This window comes from Moschus berezovskii, chromosome 7 (assembly GCF_049115385.1).
Source record: "Moschus berezovskii isolate FMDL1 chromosome 7, NW_MosBer_1.0, whole genome shotgun sequence".
NCBI lineage: Eukaryota > Metazoa > Chordata > Mammalia > Artiodactyla > Moschidae > Moschus > Moschus berezovskii.
The window spans coordinates 55,629,613-55,644,990 of NC_142466.1; the positions used below are offsets into that span (position 1 = coordinate 55,629,613).

At 39.3% G+C, this 15,378-nt stretch overlaps 1 protein-coding gene and 1 long non-coding RNA gene across 8 annotated transcripts in view; one reads left to right on the forward strand and one right to left on the reverse strand.

Moving 5' to 3' along the window:
* LOC129556740 (uncharacterized) overlaps positions 1–15,378 on the reverse strand; it is a 191,684-nt gene that overhangs the window by 89,832 nt on the left and 86,474 nt on the right. For all 7 annotated transcript variants that reach the window (XR_016037838.1, XR_016037840.1, XR_016037842.1 and 4 more), the window contains 2 exons: positions 8,037–8,186; positions 3,895–4,095 (listed from right to left, as the gene is read on the reverse strand). This is a non-coding gene — a long non-coding RNA (uncharacterized LOC129556740). The remainder of the gene's footprint in view (positions 1–3,894; positions 4,096–8,036; positions 8,187–15,378) is intronic.
* Positions 1–15,378, forward strand: part of GDA (guanine deaminase) — a 112,343-nt gene that overhangs the window by 81,229 nt on the left and 15,736 nt on the right. The window contains exons 6-10 of the mRNA XM_055426880.2: positions 971–998; positions 2,334–2,441; positions 5,471–5,578; positions 6,833–6,930; positions 10,531–10,598. Of these exons, the coding sequence (XP_055282855.2) occupies positions 971–998; positions 2,334–2,441; positions 5,471–5,578; positions 6,833–6,930; positions 10,531–10,598 (410 nt within the window). The remainder of the gene's footprint in view (positions 1–970; positions 999–2,333; positions 2,442–5,470; positions 5,579–6,832; positions 6,931–10,530; positions 10,599–15,378) is intronic.

Below are 15,378 nucleotides of genomic sequence, written 5' to 3' on the forward strand. Positions count from 1 at the left end.
TCCTGGGTGTTCATTGGAAGGACTGATGCTAAAGCTGAAACTGCAATACTTTGGCCACCTCATGCGACGAGTTGACCCATTGGAAAAGACTCTGATGCTGGGAGGGATTGGGGGCAGGAGGAGAAGGGGACGACAGAGGATGAGATGACTGGATGGCATCCCTGACTCAATGGACATGAGTTTGAGTGAACTCCGGGAGTTGGTGATGGACAGGGAGGCCTGGCGTGCTGTGATTCATGGGGTCGCAAAGAGTCAGACACAACTGAGCGACTGAACTGAACTGAATTCACATTTTATTCCTAAACAAAGTAACACCAGAAGGCAGGAAGCTAGGGTTCATAAATATTTCCAGCCAAGGCAGAAATAGTCATTTCATAGGCCATATAGATACTATCATCCCCGCTGATATAATTGGTAAGATCACCACCCCTGTCACTGCCTGTTTCATGACCATGTCTAGCCTAGTCCTTCTGCTTTACTCCAGCATTCATGCCCAGTAGGACGTGACCTTTGAAAATAAATGATGCTATTGTGATTGTGTGGGCAAGCAACTTCAACTTTAGGGAAAGTGAAAGTGCAGAGCCCTTGGCTTCTAAACACCTCCAGGTACATAGGACCCCACAACTCTAATGTCCATGGAGCATAAACAGACGGTGATATTCCCTGAAACAGAGCTTAATCTATCTGAACGCCTTGAGTGCTGTGGGAATACTTGTGAACAGCCCAGCTGATGGTAGACGATAAAATTGTATTTCCCTGTGGTTTTGCACTCCATCTCCTGGACTACAAATGAGAGAACAAAGTAATTACTACTTGTTAATCCTTAATTAGTGGTGGTGAAACATAGCCAGCATTAGAAATGCTTATATTAAAATTAGGACAAATGTAAGGATCATGTTTTTATCCTTTTAAAAAATTTATTTGAAAAATGCCTAAATTTTCTAACGTTACATTGGTTGTTTTATTTCAGATTTGTGTTAGAAATGCTCCAGAGGAATGTAAGTAAATTTGTTCCTAGCTCACTTTTGGATTGCCTTTGTGTTGACTGTAGGATTTGTTGGTTTTGGTAGAGGTTAGTCTGTATGGCGAAGTCAATGGCAAGCCACTCCAATACTCTTGCCTAGAAAATCCCATGGATGGAGGAGCCTAGTAGGCTGCAGTCCGTGGGGTTGCTAAGGGTCAGACACGACTGAGCGACTTCACTTTCACTTTTCACTTTCACACATTGGAGAAGGAAATGGCAACCCACTCCAGTGTTCTTGCCTGGAGAATCCCAGGGACGGGGGAGCCTGGTGGGCTTCCGTCTATGGGGTCACACAGAGTCGGACACGACTGAAGTGACTTAGCAGCAGCAGCAGCAGTCTGTATGGTTAGCTTACTTCATTCATGCAAAAGTATTTTCCTAAAACCTTAAATTGTTTTCATGGGGAACCCATCAACTCAGCTTAGTAAGGTCAGGCATTTTTTTACTTTTTCAGTGGTCTTCCCTCCCTCTCCTCTGGGACCTTCTAATTTCATAGGATGGGTCTGTGGGAAGTGGGAGAGGGCTTCATTGATGTAGACAGATTGGTGGCCACTAGATGTTGTGGTGTGGTTTGTTAACTATATCACCATTGACTCTGGCCTCTTGTATCCCCGATCGGGTCTGAAACACAGGTGGTGTCCAGCCCAGATGCCCCCTCTAGACCGCCTTGGTCCATAGATGTGTGGCATGTCATGTGGCCTGAAGGCCTCAGCCAGGCACCCCCTTCACAGTGCCCTGATGTTGTGAGCCTGCGGAGGCAGTGCTGTCTTCTGTCCCACCCCCGCTGCAGGCTGGTCTCTGGCTCTACTGGGCAGTCTCTTCGAAGGCAAACCAGCCTCTTCCCTCACCATTTTTTCAGGTCTGACTGGAAACCATAGGACACCTCAGTATTTCTTTCAGTCTAATCTTGGGAGACGTAGATGCAACTTAGTGGATCCTTAGCTTCACCACGGCCCTAAGATGTAGAAAGGGGAACAGACTACCACCCCATTTTCAGTTTCCCCAGCACTCTCCTTTGAAACATCTCCTCTGCCTCCTAATTCTCTTCATAAAAGCCACTCAGTCTGAGCTTTTATGTGTCTTGCATTTGAGATGGGATCTTTTTCCATTGAACTTGGTGGTACAGAAATACCCTTCCTTGTCCTCAACCATGAGCCATTTCCATGAAACCCATCCACTACTCTTGGAATGAAGGACTATCCCCAGAGATGAAGATATAAAATCATGTTGTGGTATGAAATGCATTTTGGGGTATGCTAACATTCAGATATCCATAGTCTCTTTACCAAGTGTTTTTGATGATTTCCAGTATTCTCGAGTGCAGCCCATAGTGACACCGCGTTTTCCCCTTTCCTGCTCTGAGACTTTGCTGGGTGAACTCGGAAACCTCGCGAAGGCCCATGATTTGCACATTCAGGTGGGCATTTTTCTCCTGTTCGTGCCTATGTCTAGACCTGTAAGACTTCTCTATACTCTAAATTCTGGCAGTAATTTCATAATCTCCAAGTCTTCCACTGTGGAAGAGGTAGGTTTCTCCTTTTTCCTCTTTTAGTTCTTTTGACTGGCAATTAACATGACATAAGACAGATTAACAGGAGAAAACAAAATTTATTACGTGCGCACAGGAAATCCACCTAAGTATGAGGATTCCAAAGACAGTAAGGCAAGGTGAGATATATATATGTTCTAGACTAAGAAGAAAGTAGGGATCTCAGGCTTCAAGCAGAAATAAGGCACTGAAAATAAAAAGTTACTATTTGGTAAGCAAATATGTGCTGAACCATTTTGAGCAAGTGGGCTTTGCTAGGTTCCCCCTGTCTACATACCTAGTACCTTACTATAGTTATCTCTGATAATAGCTCTTTCCTGGGACAGGCTTCCAATCTTAAGTAGGTGGTAAGGAGGAAGTTCGAAGCTTCTTCTGAGTCTTTTGGGCCTTGATTAGTTTTTAGCTCAAAATAATTTACATCCAGAGTGGCACACTTTGCTGGCAGCCTGCCCTTAGCCTTATAAGATCTCCTCAAGATATAGCAACATAGGATATAAGGTTCCTTAGAGACATCACCTAAATCTAGCTTGCTATTCAGCTAAGAAACCTGTAGGTTCTTTTTGCCCTCAGTCATCTCCAATCTGGCTCCCAGAGATGAGGACATCTTAAGTAACCAGGCAGGATTAATGACAAACTGGTTACCTGGTTATCATAGGATACATCTAATGCGTTTCTTTCCTGCTTCTCTCTTGATACTTTCTCAGTGTTCTAGTCCTTCCTTTTTGGAGGAACCATCTATTATTTGAAAAGCAGAAAGAACCTAATTTCCACCTTACAAAAATGGATTTAAAAGCCCTTTTGTTCCAAGCTTCTTAAAGTCAGGAACAAAAAAAGTATATCTTACTTTGTCATTAAGTGGTTGCAATTTAGGAATAAAACACTTTCTAAAGCTTCCAGCTGGGTTAAAATTGGAAGTTGGGAGCTTCCCTCTTCCATTTAAGCTATATTACATACTGCATTAAAATTTTCCCTCTTAAGAGCTGACTATCCAAAAACAAAGGGCATGTCAGGGAAAGGCAACACATTGATCCTTTATCATTTCATAGGATGGAGGATTATTAAGATTTATCTTGTTAGGGTTCATTAACTATTTTTGTCTTTCCCCTTTTTTTTTGGTGGTCTGTGATAATTGAAATTTTTTATTCAATCCCACACAATTGTAGGGAAGGAAAAAAATTATCCTTTACACTTTTAGGGCCCCTGGCTGGGCCTGAAAACTAAACTGACATAGATGGATTAACAGGAGAAAAGCATACAGGTTTATATAAGTTTTATATGTTACAAAAGCCTCATTAGGAAACAGAGACACAATGAAACATACCTGAGTACTTTTATGTTCGGTATAGTGACAAGTGTACAGTCCTGGAGGAGCAGGATGGGTTAAGGAGTATGAAGCAAGCATAGTAAACTGGGGAAAACTTAGCAAGGCCTGGTTCTTCTTGGTTTCCTTTGTCTTCAGAAATAAGGATACTCCTTTCCTCTAGGTATAGGGTGGGAACCTCTCATACAAGAGTTTTATGACCTGTTTCAGGAAAAAAGGGGTGAAGGCAAGATCAGAGTGAACCATCCTACTTTTACCATTTTCTCAAATTTCTCCGGCTTAAAGTATTCAGTATTCCAAGGTGCCATATTTTGGGTTAGTGTGTCCTGAATCCTATCAACACACAGAAAAATCAAGTATTTACTTGCTGGAGGTGTATATACATGTATATGTGCATATTTACTCAAATTTATCAAAATGACACAAATCATCTGGTTTCCTTTCCTCTCTTCCAACGTTCATGCCCATTTCTCAGTGGTCTGGATTTCCTCAAGGCAGGGAGAGAGCTCATTCTTCAGATGTAACATTCTTAGTCCATTGTTGTTTTTTATTTATTTGGTTATTTATTCTCTACCTCAGGGAGGAAGGGAAATGGCGTTGCCATTTCTGGAAGTAGTAACTTGCTCTTGAGTTATTTCTTATAACATATACTATACTCATCACTGGTTAGTCAGAAATGATTTTTATTTTGGGTGAGGGGTTGGTATGGTTACACATCGTGTCTCAAAAACACTTTATACCATCTCAGGTTTTGTGGTTCCCTGGAGAAATGACAGTGTTGGGGCCAGGACCTGCTTGTTTTGCTTGTATGTGCATTCTTATATGCTCTTTCTTGATGATGTCAGGACTATTTGTCTCTTATTTTCAAGCTATTTCCTGAAGAAGAACTCATTCTGGAAGCTGACAAAGGGGACAGAATGGGAGCAGGGTCCCAGAGCCCAAACCCTGCTCATTCTGTATGGCAACTCATTTATACCTTTTAAATATTGAATATCTATGAATTTTTATAAGAATAACACATTGAAAGCTAAAAGAATTTAGAAAATCACTCATCTTGCCCAACACATTTATTTGCAAGATGAGAAAATGGAGGTGCAAAGAAAACAACTGACTTACCCTAAGACACATATGTAGGGTCAAAACCTGGGCTAAAATTCAACTTTTTAATTCATATTTCAGCTTTTTTATGAGTAAACCATGCTCTATCATTTTGATGGCCAATGAACTCTTAAATGGCCAACACCAGAAAAGGCAGGTAACTTATGAATAGCTAGGCTCCTGACTCTCTTCAATTAGTATTTTTTATTTTTACTTATTCTTGCTATAGTTTGAAATTTGAAAAGACTCTTAGAAAGCATTACATGGGTTAGGGTTAGAATAGTACGTGTTCATATAATTATATATTCATAGTTTCATTATCATATATAAAATAAGAATTGTTTTAAATAAAATACACGAACCATCCATTATTTTATATAGGAAAGTAGACACCATCCACATCATTTGGGGGTAGGAAGTATAATTTCTAATGGTATTTTACATTACAAAAATGAAAGTGTTATTTCTTTTCTTGTAGGGCCATATAAGTGAAAATCGTGATGAAGTTAAAGCTGTGGAAAACTTATACCCTGGTTATAAAAACTACACAGATGTGTATGATAAAAACAATCTTCTGACAAATAAGGTAAATTGCACATCATGATACAATCTATATGAAGTAGGAAATATTTATCTAAATTTAAAAATCTCAGTAGTAATCTCCAGACTTCTATAACCATGCATTTCCTAAATAAAAGTACACAGTGTGCATATACATGTGTGCATACAATTAAAAGTGATCCTGAAGTTTCTTTCCTAATGAATGCATCATTAAATTTATTGGTAAATAAATCTAAAAACTTCTTTGAAGGTGGGAATATCATTTGGTCCAAGGACATTTTGTCAGTATCCATTAGAATTTAAATGTGTATCTCTTTGAGTTGGCAAATGTATTTCTAAAGATCAATTCTGTAAGGAATATGAATAGGGATGTTAATTACACATGAAAGTTAAAAAATGGCTATCAGTGGGGAATTGTTTAGATTATAGAACATAGATAATTAGAATTTTATCCAACATTCACAAAGAATGAGGTATACAAACTTACAAGAAAGGGTGTTTGTAGAAATATTGTTTGATGTGTATTTGTATATGTGTGGGTACATGCTCACTTAGCCAACACTGCCTGGAAGACACACACTGAATGTTAAAAGTGATCCTTCCTGAGGAAGAAAGCAGAGGACTTTTGACATTTTTAAACACTCTTAGACTGCTTTTTTAAAGAAATGAGTATGTATTATATTTATCATTAAACAATTTTAAGTTAATTAAAATTAATATGAGTGAGGAGAGATCTCATTACAGCAATATATCCCCTGGCCTTGGCCTTTAATGAAATGTATGAACTGCATGGAAAGTTTAATTATTATGGCAAATGAATTCTTAGGGACTATGTGAACAGACATCTGAATCTGATTGGTTTCAAAGGTTAATATTCTGCATAGATCTTGTTTATGCTATATCGTAATTTCACCCTACTCTACATCTATTTCCATATGATTAATAAATTAGCCTTCAATTTGCATGTTAATTTTATTTGCACAGAGGTTGGAAAGATTTTATTTTAATGATAATTCTGTGGTCATTGAACCATGCTCCCCAAAGAAGAAAGCTATTTAAATACAGGTTTTATACTGACAGAAAAAGAATTTTGCAAGAGTAAAATCTTATTCAGGAAAACCCACAAATATTATCAGGATTAAAACTTAAGAGAAGTCTCACATGTATGCAGTGCCTGCCTTCTTGAATCAATTTTACCAGCTAAATACCTGGTTGTGAGTGAGAACTAACTTAAGCACTTTGAAATGGTAGAGTCCACCTGGAATGCTCTTCTCTCCAGACAGTGATGGCACATGGCTGCTACCTTTCAGAAGAAGAACTGGATGTATTCAGGGAACGAGGAGCGTCCATCTCGCATTGTCCCAATTCTAACTTATCGTGAGTAGGCAATTACGGATTGGTAGATTATGAACGTTTGGATTGCAGAGCAGCAGCCAGATACCTTTTGTTTTCTGTCATTCCTCCAGTATCTCTCTGTAGTTATGGTCGATTGGGATGTGAACTAGATAGAAGGATGCCTGTCTGTACTACGCTGAGGAGACTGAGAGCACTTAAAAAGAGGCGATTTTTTGCAGAGGATACATTTGAGGAGCACCACATCTCTTAAAATCTCTGAGTTTGCACAAAACAGAACCATAGGAAACAGAAAGAGTTCAAAACCAATAGCACTGAGAATTTAGAGCTAAGGACCGAAAGAGTGCATATGCCAACCAGGTGTTCTAGAGAGAGGGTACTGACCTCCCATTACCTTGTGTTGTACAAACTACCAGAAACAGTGCAGTGCTACCAGAAGCCATCACCCTTCGGTAGATGTCATGCTGTTGTACCTGACGAGATGCACTTAGGAGGGACCCTGTCCTACTGTTAATTCCCCAGGATGGAGAACACTTTGTTTACAACTTTTTTAACCTTTTGAAAAGTTATAGATGCATAAGGGAATCAGATGAAAGTTGCCTGTAGCTTCACAAAAAAAACCCCACAGACATGAAAATGCTGCATCTAATTTTGGGGAATTCATGGATCCCATAATGCCAACCCATGAATGCTAGGCTAAGAGTTCCTGTTCCAGGATTTCATACAGAAAGGATCTCTCATTTCTGGTGTTAGTTGACCCAGAACAGAGTGAGAGGCAGGTTGTGGTGGATCATTCATATATTCATTCAATAAATTTCTTAGTTTCTGTTAGATTTTCATTTTTTTGAGGATTACTTTATATCCTTCCTCGTTTTGAGTTCTTGCAGAAGCAGAACATGGCATAAGGATTTATGTGCAAGTAATTTATTTGGGAGGTGATCTCAGAAAGCACCTTTAGTGGGGAGAGACAAGAGAAGGGAAGGAAGTAAGTAAAGAGCACATTACCAAGCCAGTTATCACCATGGGCTCCTGGAATTTAATCCTCCTGGAATACTCAGGGAGCCAATGTAGACCTCAAGGATACCCTGCCCAAGAGGTGGGGGAGCTGAAGTAGTTATACCCAAACTTACCAGTTATTGCTGCTGCTGGGTCAGGGCGAAGGGGCATGGAGTCTCTGCAATTTCAGACCTTCCCCAAAAGAGGGCAGAGCAGGCTGCAGCTTTGTGAGAGAGCCTCCAGGCAGAGAGGAGATGGGTCTGGCTGACAGAAGTCTGGGGACTCTGAATGAAAAAGTTCTAGTCAGTGGCAGTATAGGAAATGCACGTCAGCCATGGCAATATATTTCTGGAGTGTTTTGAGAGGTTCCAGAGGCTTTTAGATTTCAGACATAAAGTGATCATACCTAACAGAGAATCTTGCCTATGTACATCTTCCGTTCCGTTCCGTTCGGTCGCTCAGTCGTGTCCGACTCTTTGCGACCCCGTGGACTGTAGCCTACCAGGCTTCTCAGTCCATGGGATTCTCCAGGCAAGAATACTGGAGTGGGTTACCATTTCCTTCTCCAGGGGATCTTCCCAACCCAGGGATCGAACCCCGGTCTCCCGCATTGGAGGCAGACGCTTTAACCTCTGAGCCACCAGGGAAGCCCCATGTACATCTTAGTGACCATAATTATGGGCTGGTGACCAGTTAGAGGAAGGGTTTAACATCCTATGAGTTTAGTTATGCAACACCTAAATGAAAACATGACTCAGCTTTGCAAACAGGTTTGAAGTTAAATTTTTCTTTATGGCTAATGTTTTGGTTTGAATGGTCACCGCTATTCTTTGTCCAACAACTTTGAGAGATTTCTTGCACGTGAACTGGGCTTTGAAAATGACAGTTAAGTGCATTTTCAAGCAAACCACTTTGACCTTTGCATCTTCACAGACTTCTGAGGATCGCTTCCGTTTTTGTCTCTTTAGAAAGGCGGCACATCTGTTGAGCTCAGGGTCACAATGTTTGAAATCTCTCCTAGTTGCTGCTATCCTCAGAAGCAGCATTTGATCCATCAGGCCCTGACTTAAGCCTGCATCCCCTCTTCCAGTTTTACCCCAAAGTGAAAGAGGAGAGTGAAAAGGTTGGCTTGAAGCTCAACATTCAGAAAACAAAGATCATGGCATCTGGTCCCATCACTTCATGGGAAGTAGATGGAAAAACAGTGGAAACAGTGTCAGACTTTGTTTTTTTGGGCTCCAAAATCACTGCAGATGCTGATTGCAGCCATGAAATTAAAAGACGCTTGCTCCTTGGAAGGAAAGTTATGACCAACCTTGATAGTATATTAAAAAGCAGAGACATTACTTTGCCGACCAAGGTCCGTCTAGTCAAGGCAATGGTTTTTCCCGTGGTCATGTATGGATGTGAGAGTTGGACTGTGAAGAAAGCTGATCGCCGAAGAATCGATGCTTTTGAACTGTGGTGTTGGAGAAGACTCTTGAGAGTCCCTTATACTGCAAGGAGATCCAACCAGTCCATTCTAAAGGAGATCAATCCTGGATGTTCATTGGAGGGACTGATGCTAAAGCTGAAACTCCAATACTTTGGCCACCTCATGAGACGAGTTGACTCACTGGAAAAGACTCTGATGCTGGGAAAGGTTGGGGGCGGGAGGAGAAGGGGACGACGGAGAATGAGATGGCTGGATGGCATCACCGACTCTCTGGACATGAGTTTGAGTGTACTCCGGGAGTTGGTGATGGACAGGGAGGCCTGGCGTGCTGTGATTCATGGGGTCGCAGAGAGTCGGACACGACTGAGCGACTGAACTGAACTGAGAGGCTTTGCCCTTACAAATTGCTAGTCATTCAAGGCAACAAATGATTCCATGAAGAGAGGAAAGGCAATGCTTTATAATTTCTACTTCCTAGCATAGAAGGATGGGCTGCTTGAAAAAAAATTTTTTTTTTTACAAGTTGCTCACACCATATTGTATAATTGAAATTTAAGAGAGTAGAACTTGTAGGTTCTCAACAACAACAAAAGGTAAATATACATGAGGTGATAGATGTTTCAATGGGGAGAAATCCTCTCCCAGTGTATACATATATCAAATCATCATGTTGTATACTTTAAATATCCTATAATTTTGTCATTTATATCTTAACACATTATTGACCATGGGATTTTTGCAAAAGCTAATGCTTGTGGCTGGTGATTTGTTATATAAGTGAATATTGAAGTATGTCTAATCAATAACTTTCAGGTAACAAAATATGTATTAATACATCTCTGGTCAATAAGTTGTTTATAAAGCTGAAAAATATATTTAAACTCGGGAAAACCATTGAACTAGTTGCAAGATTTAAGTTCTTATTTATTTTTCCTTACACATAATCCCCTGCTCTCCTTTCTAATTCTTACTGTTTTGTGCTCTCCTAATAGGAACCTCTGCTCAAGGTTTTTGATCCTTTTTCACTCCAGGACTCAGACGGTCAGATGTGGCTAATGTGTTTGTGTCAGCATCAGAGCTGAGACAGTGGGAATCACAGTTTTCAGTGACATCACCATTGTTACCCTTAGTGTCCTTCTCTTGTTGGACCCGTGTGGGGGTCTCCTTGTTCTGACCGTCTCCTCTCTCTGCAGGCTCAGCAGCGGCCTGCTCAATGTGCCAGAGGTCCTGAAACATGGAGTGAAGACAGGTCTGGGTACAGGTTAGTAGCTTCCCACTAAGAGCCATGGCAAAGTGGTTGATAAAATGCATAGCTTTCTACTGCGACTAATTTTCAAGTAACAGTTCCGTGATTTAAAAAACTTAGTTTTATTTTCGGGCAGTCACATCTTGTGCTAATAAAATAGTGAAGTTGGAAGCAGTAAGAAAATATATGCAAAGGGAAAAGTTTTGGTGACATTAACCTCTTGAAAGCCATTATCCATGTTTATCTTCAGACACAGGGCTATAAAGGATAAGCCCTTCTCAAGTGTTTAAGAGATTCTTTTTAAAAAGCCCTTGTTCTTTTTTTCCTTTTGTTTTGTCCTTCTTGCTAAATTTCAATGGCTTGGATTTTTATGTTTTTAGTCTTCAGTAACTGTGTCATCACAAATACTGTCTCAAAATTATTTGACCTTGTGAATAGTGAGCACAAATTCAGTCTATGCCATAATGGAGAACTCTGAGATATATTAAAAAACGTGCTTTGCTTTTAAGAAGTTTTTAACAAAATGAGATTCTGATTCCCACAGGCAGTCTGATGTTTGCGAGGCTGAAGGACAATCTAGGTGGCTGATAAATTAGTGATGTCTCCTTTTTCTCATCGTACATTTGAATTGCTTTTCTTGAGTATGTGTAGTGCTGCTCACTTTGGAAGGGAGTCAGGCCCAGATGTCTAGGCATCCGCTATGACCTTTTATCATTGGGTATTAATGAACTAAAAAAAATTTTTTTAAATGGCTTTGGGACACAAGGTCTTATTTTTCTTACTTGAATCATTTGTCTTACTGATTTGCAAGAGCACCAGGATGTTTGCATATTGAAAATAATGGTTTTCATCATTTTTTGCAACAACTCAAGCCTCAGTTAATTTTTATACAAAACAATATTGGTAAGACTACAATAATAAAAAATGATTCATTTATAATTTTAAAGCGGTGTGCTAGATTAGAGGTTTTCCTCAGCTTTACATGAATCAAAGCAATTGAGGCTTTTTTAAAATTTGAAAATTTAAGCCTTGAATCACTGAGATTGTGTTAATACTTGAATGTAGTTTCAGGTATTAAGGTAGGAAACCAGTTGTTTTTACTCTGACAGAAAACCTTTAATGGATAAGAAAAAAAGTGGTCAAGAGTTTCTGTCAATGGGAAATTTAGTAGAAATGCAAAACTCAGATGTTGCTTTCAGATTTTCAAAGAGTTTGGTCTCCACAACTTTAATTCCTCACATGACTTCCAGTTCTTGAGTTTGGATTGCATAGTGATGATCTAAAATGATTATGTAGAGCTCTGTCACTTATTAGCCGTAAGACCTTGAGCAAAATACCTTAATTTTCTAAAGATTCATTTCCTAATTTCTATAACAAGAACAACAATAATTATAACAATATCTATGCTACATGCTTGTTTTGAGGCTTAAATGAAAAAAATGCATGTGATGTGGTTAGCAGATACCTGGCAAGTTGCACTAGTCAATAAAGATTGGCTTCAAAGGGAAAGAGTTAACGTTGGTTTCCTGAATAAAGGTTTGATTTAATATGATGTATTCTCATATGGTAACTTGGAGGATGCTGTTGCATTTTACATAGCCATCCTATACACAACTATTTCCTAAACATGACCTTTATGCATAAACTTGCTCTTTTCCTTTGAACTTTAAAAGACTGTTTAACTTATATTGTGCCAAGAGTGTAGGTCTAAGAGTGGATCATTCACTCTATCTATAACAAATAGAGGCAGATCTGAACTTTCTCAAGTATGAGAAACGTGCCTGACACTTCACAAAACCATTGCAAAACAAGAGAAAGTGGTATCAAAACTAATAAGAGGATGAACATATCTCCCATCTACTTTAGGATCTAAAATAAGAGTTCAGAATATTGCTATCATCCCTAGAGGACAAGAAGACATGGCCCCATGAAAAGACCTTGAGTTTTGATGGAAAAGGAAAATTTGAAAATGGAAGAAGAAAATTGAAAAAGAAAAAATAATAAGCAGGTAGATTGCTATACACTACTGAAGGGAGACTAAATGATACAACCACTTTGTAAGAAACTACCAAATAGTTCTCTAAAATTGAAAATACATCTACATATGACTCAGTAATTCCACTTTGGGTATTTACCTAGAGAAATAAACACATATAGTTATACAAGAATATTTATAATAGCTTTATTAATAATAGCCCCAAACTGGAAATGAAGTTTAAAAACCTTCTAACAGGAGGACAGATAAGCAGATGCAGCATATTCATACAAAGAAACACCATTATTCAGCATTTTTTAAGAAAAAGAACAAATCATTGATATGTACAAAACAAAAATATTTTGTTAAAAATACTGAACAGGGTGTGGTGAGAAGGGAACCTTCATACACTTGTTGGTGGGAAGGTAACTTGGTGCAGTTACAGGGAAACAGTATGGAGGTTCCTCAAAAAACTAAAAAGAGTTGCCATATGATCCAGCAATCCCACTCCAGGGCATATATCCACACCAAACTATAATACAAAAAGACACATGTACCACTATGTTCATAACAGCACTATTTACAATAGTCAAGACTGGAAGCAACCTAAATGTCCATCGACAGATGAATGGGTAAAAAACCATGTGGTACATACATACAATGGTGTACTACTCAGCCATTAAAAAAGACTGAAAGAATGCCACTGAAGCACATGGATGGACCTAGAAATGATCAAACCAAGTGAATAAGTCAGAAAGCGGACAAATACCTTATGGTATCACTTATATGTAGAATCTAAAATATGACACAAATGAACCTATCTACAAAACAAAAACAGACTCAGAGACATAGAAAGTAGACTTGTAGTTGCTGAGGGAGAGGAATGGACTGGGAATTTGGGGTTAGCAGATACAAACTATTACATTTAGAATGGATAAACAGCAAAGTCCTACTGCATAGCACAGGGAACTATATTCAATATCCTGTGATAAACCATACTAAAAAAGAATATGAAAAAAGAATGTATTACTTTCCCGTACAGCAGAAATTAACACAATACTATAAATCAACCCTATTTCAATAAAATAAAACATTTTAATTTAAAAATCATTTTGTTAAGTGAAAAAAAGCCAAGCACAAAAGCACACACACTGTATGGTTCCATATGTATGACATCCAGGGACAACAGATTGTCCAGGTTAGCAACAACAGAGCTAACCTACATTGACAGAAATCAGAAAATGGTTTCCAAGCAAAAGCAGGTAGAAGTTCGTGTTTCCCATGTGCACTTTATTCTGTCTAAAGTGGCTGATATATTTTTCTAACTAGTTTTCTTGTTAAGAGGTGTTGCCCTTCCTTTCTGACTGACTTCACTCTATAGGACAGTCTCTAGGTCCAACCACATCTTTACAAATGACCCAGTTTTGTTCCTTTTCATGGCTGGGTGGTGGTCTTTTGTACATATGTACCACATCTTCTTTGCCCATCCTTCTGTTGGTGAATGTTTAGGTTGTGTCCATGTCCTGGCTATTGTAAATAGCAATGCAGTGAACATTGGGGTGTGCTCTGTGGTAACTGAAATGGGAAGGAAATCCAAAAAAGAGAGGTATATATATATACATAAAGCTGATTCACTTTCAGTTCAGTTCAGTTCAGTCGCTCAGTCGTGTCCGACTCTCTGCGACCCCATGAATCACAGCACGCCAGGTCTCCCTGTCCATCACCAACTCCCGGTGTTCACTCAAAATCATGTCCACAGAGTCGGTGATGCCATCCAGCCATCTCATTCTCCGTCGTCCCCTTCTCCTCCCGCCCCCAACCTTTCCCAGCATCAGAGTCTTTTTCAGTGAGTCAACTCGTTGCATGAGGTGGCCAAAGTATTGGAGTTTCAGCTTTAGCATCAGTCTTTCCAATGAACACCCAGGATTGATCTCCTTTAGAATGGACTGGTTGGATCTCCTTGCAGTACAAGGGACTCTCAAGAGTCTTCTCTAACACCACAGTTCAAAAGTATCAATTCTTCGGTGATCAGCTTTCTTCACAGTCCAACTCTCACATCCATACATGACCACTGGAAAAACCATAGCCTTGACTAGACGGACCTTGGTTGGCAAAGTAATGTCTCTGCTTTTTAATATGCTATCTAGGCTGGTCATAACTTTCCTTCCAAGGAGTAAGCGTCTTTTAATTTCATGGCTGCAATCAGCATCTGCAGTGATTTTGGAGCCCCAAAAAATAAAGTCTGACACTGTTTCCACTGTTATTCCGTCTATTTCCCATGAAGTGATTCACTTTACATACAGTAAAAACGAACTCAACATTGTAAAGCAGATATACTCCAATAAAAAGTGATTAAAAATAAAACATCAATTAAAAAAACTGATTGCCAAGATTTGGGGTTGGGGTGCAGAGGGGAACTACTGAAAAGGGCCATGAAGGACCTTGCTGGGGTGAGGGAAATGTTTAATATCTTGTTTTTTGAAAGGTACTTAAATGGCTATATATAGTTATTAACATTCATCAAACTGAACACAAGTTCTGAGCACTTTATGATATCTTAATTATCCCTCAGTTTAAAAAAAAACAACCATGTATCCTATGAGAAGCAGAATTATTGTTGTGGAAAATTAAATCAGTGATGTGGAGAATGAAGTTGACCAAAGATCAAAGAGGGTGTTTGAGAACAATCTACGTGGAAGATAAGAGAGCATGGCACCAGCAAACGGGATTTTCCTGACTAAGCATCCAGAACTAACAGAACAGAAGCAACCATCAGCGCTCTGAAGAACAAATCTTTTCTGAGCTTACTGAGTGTCGTAA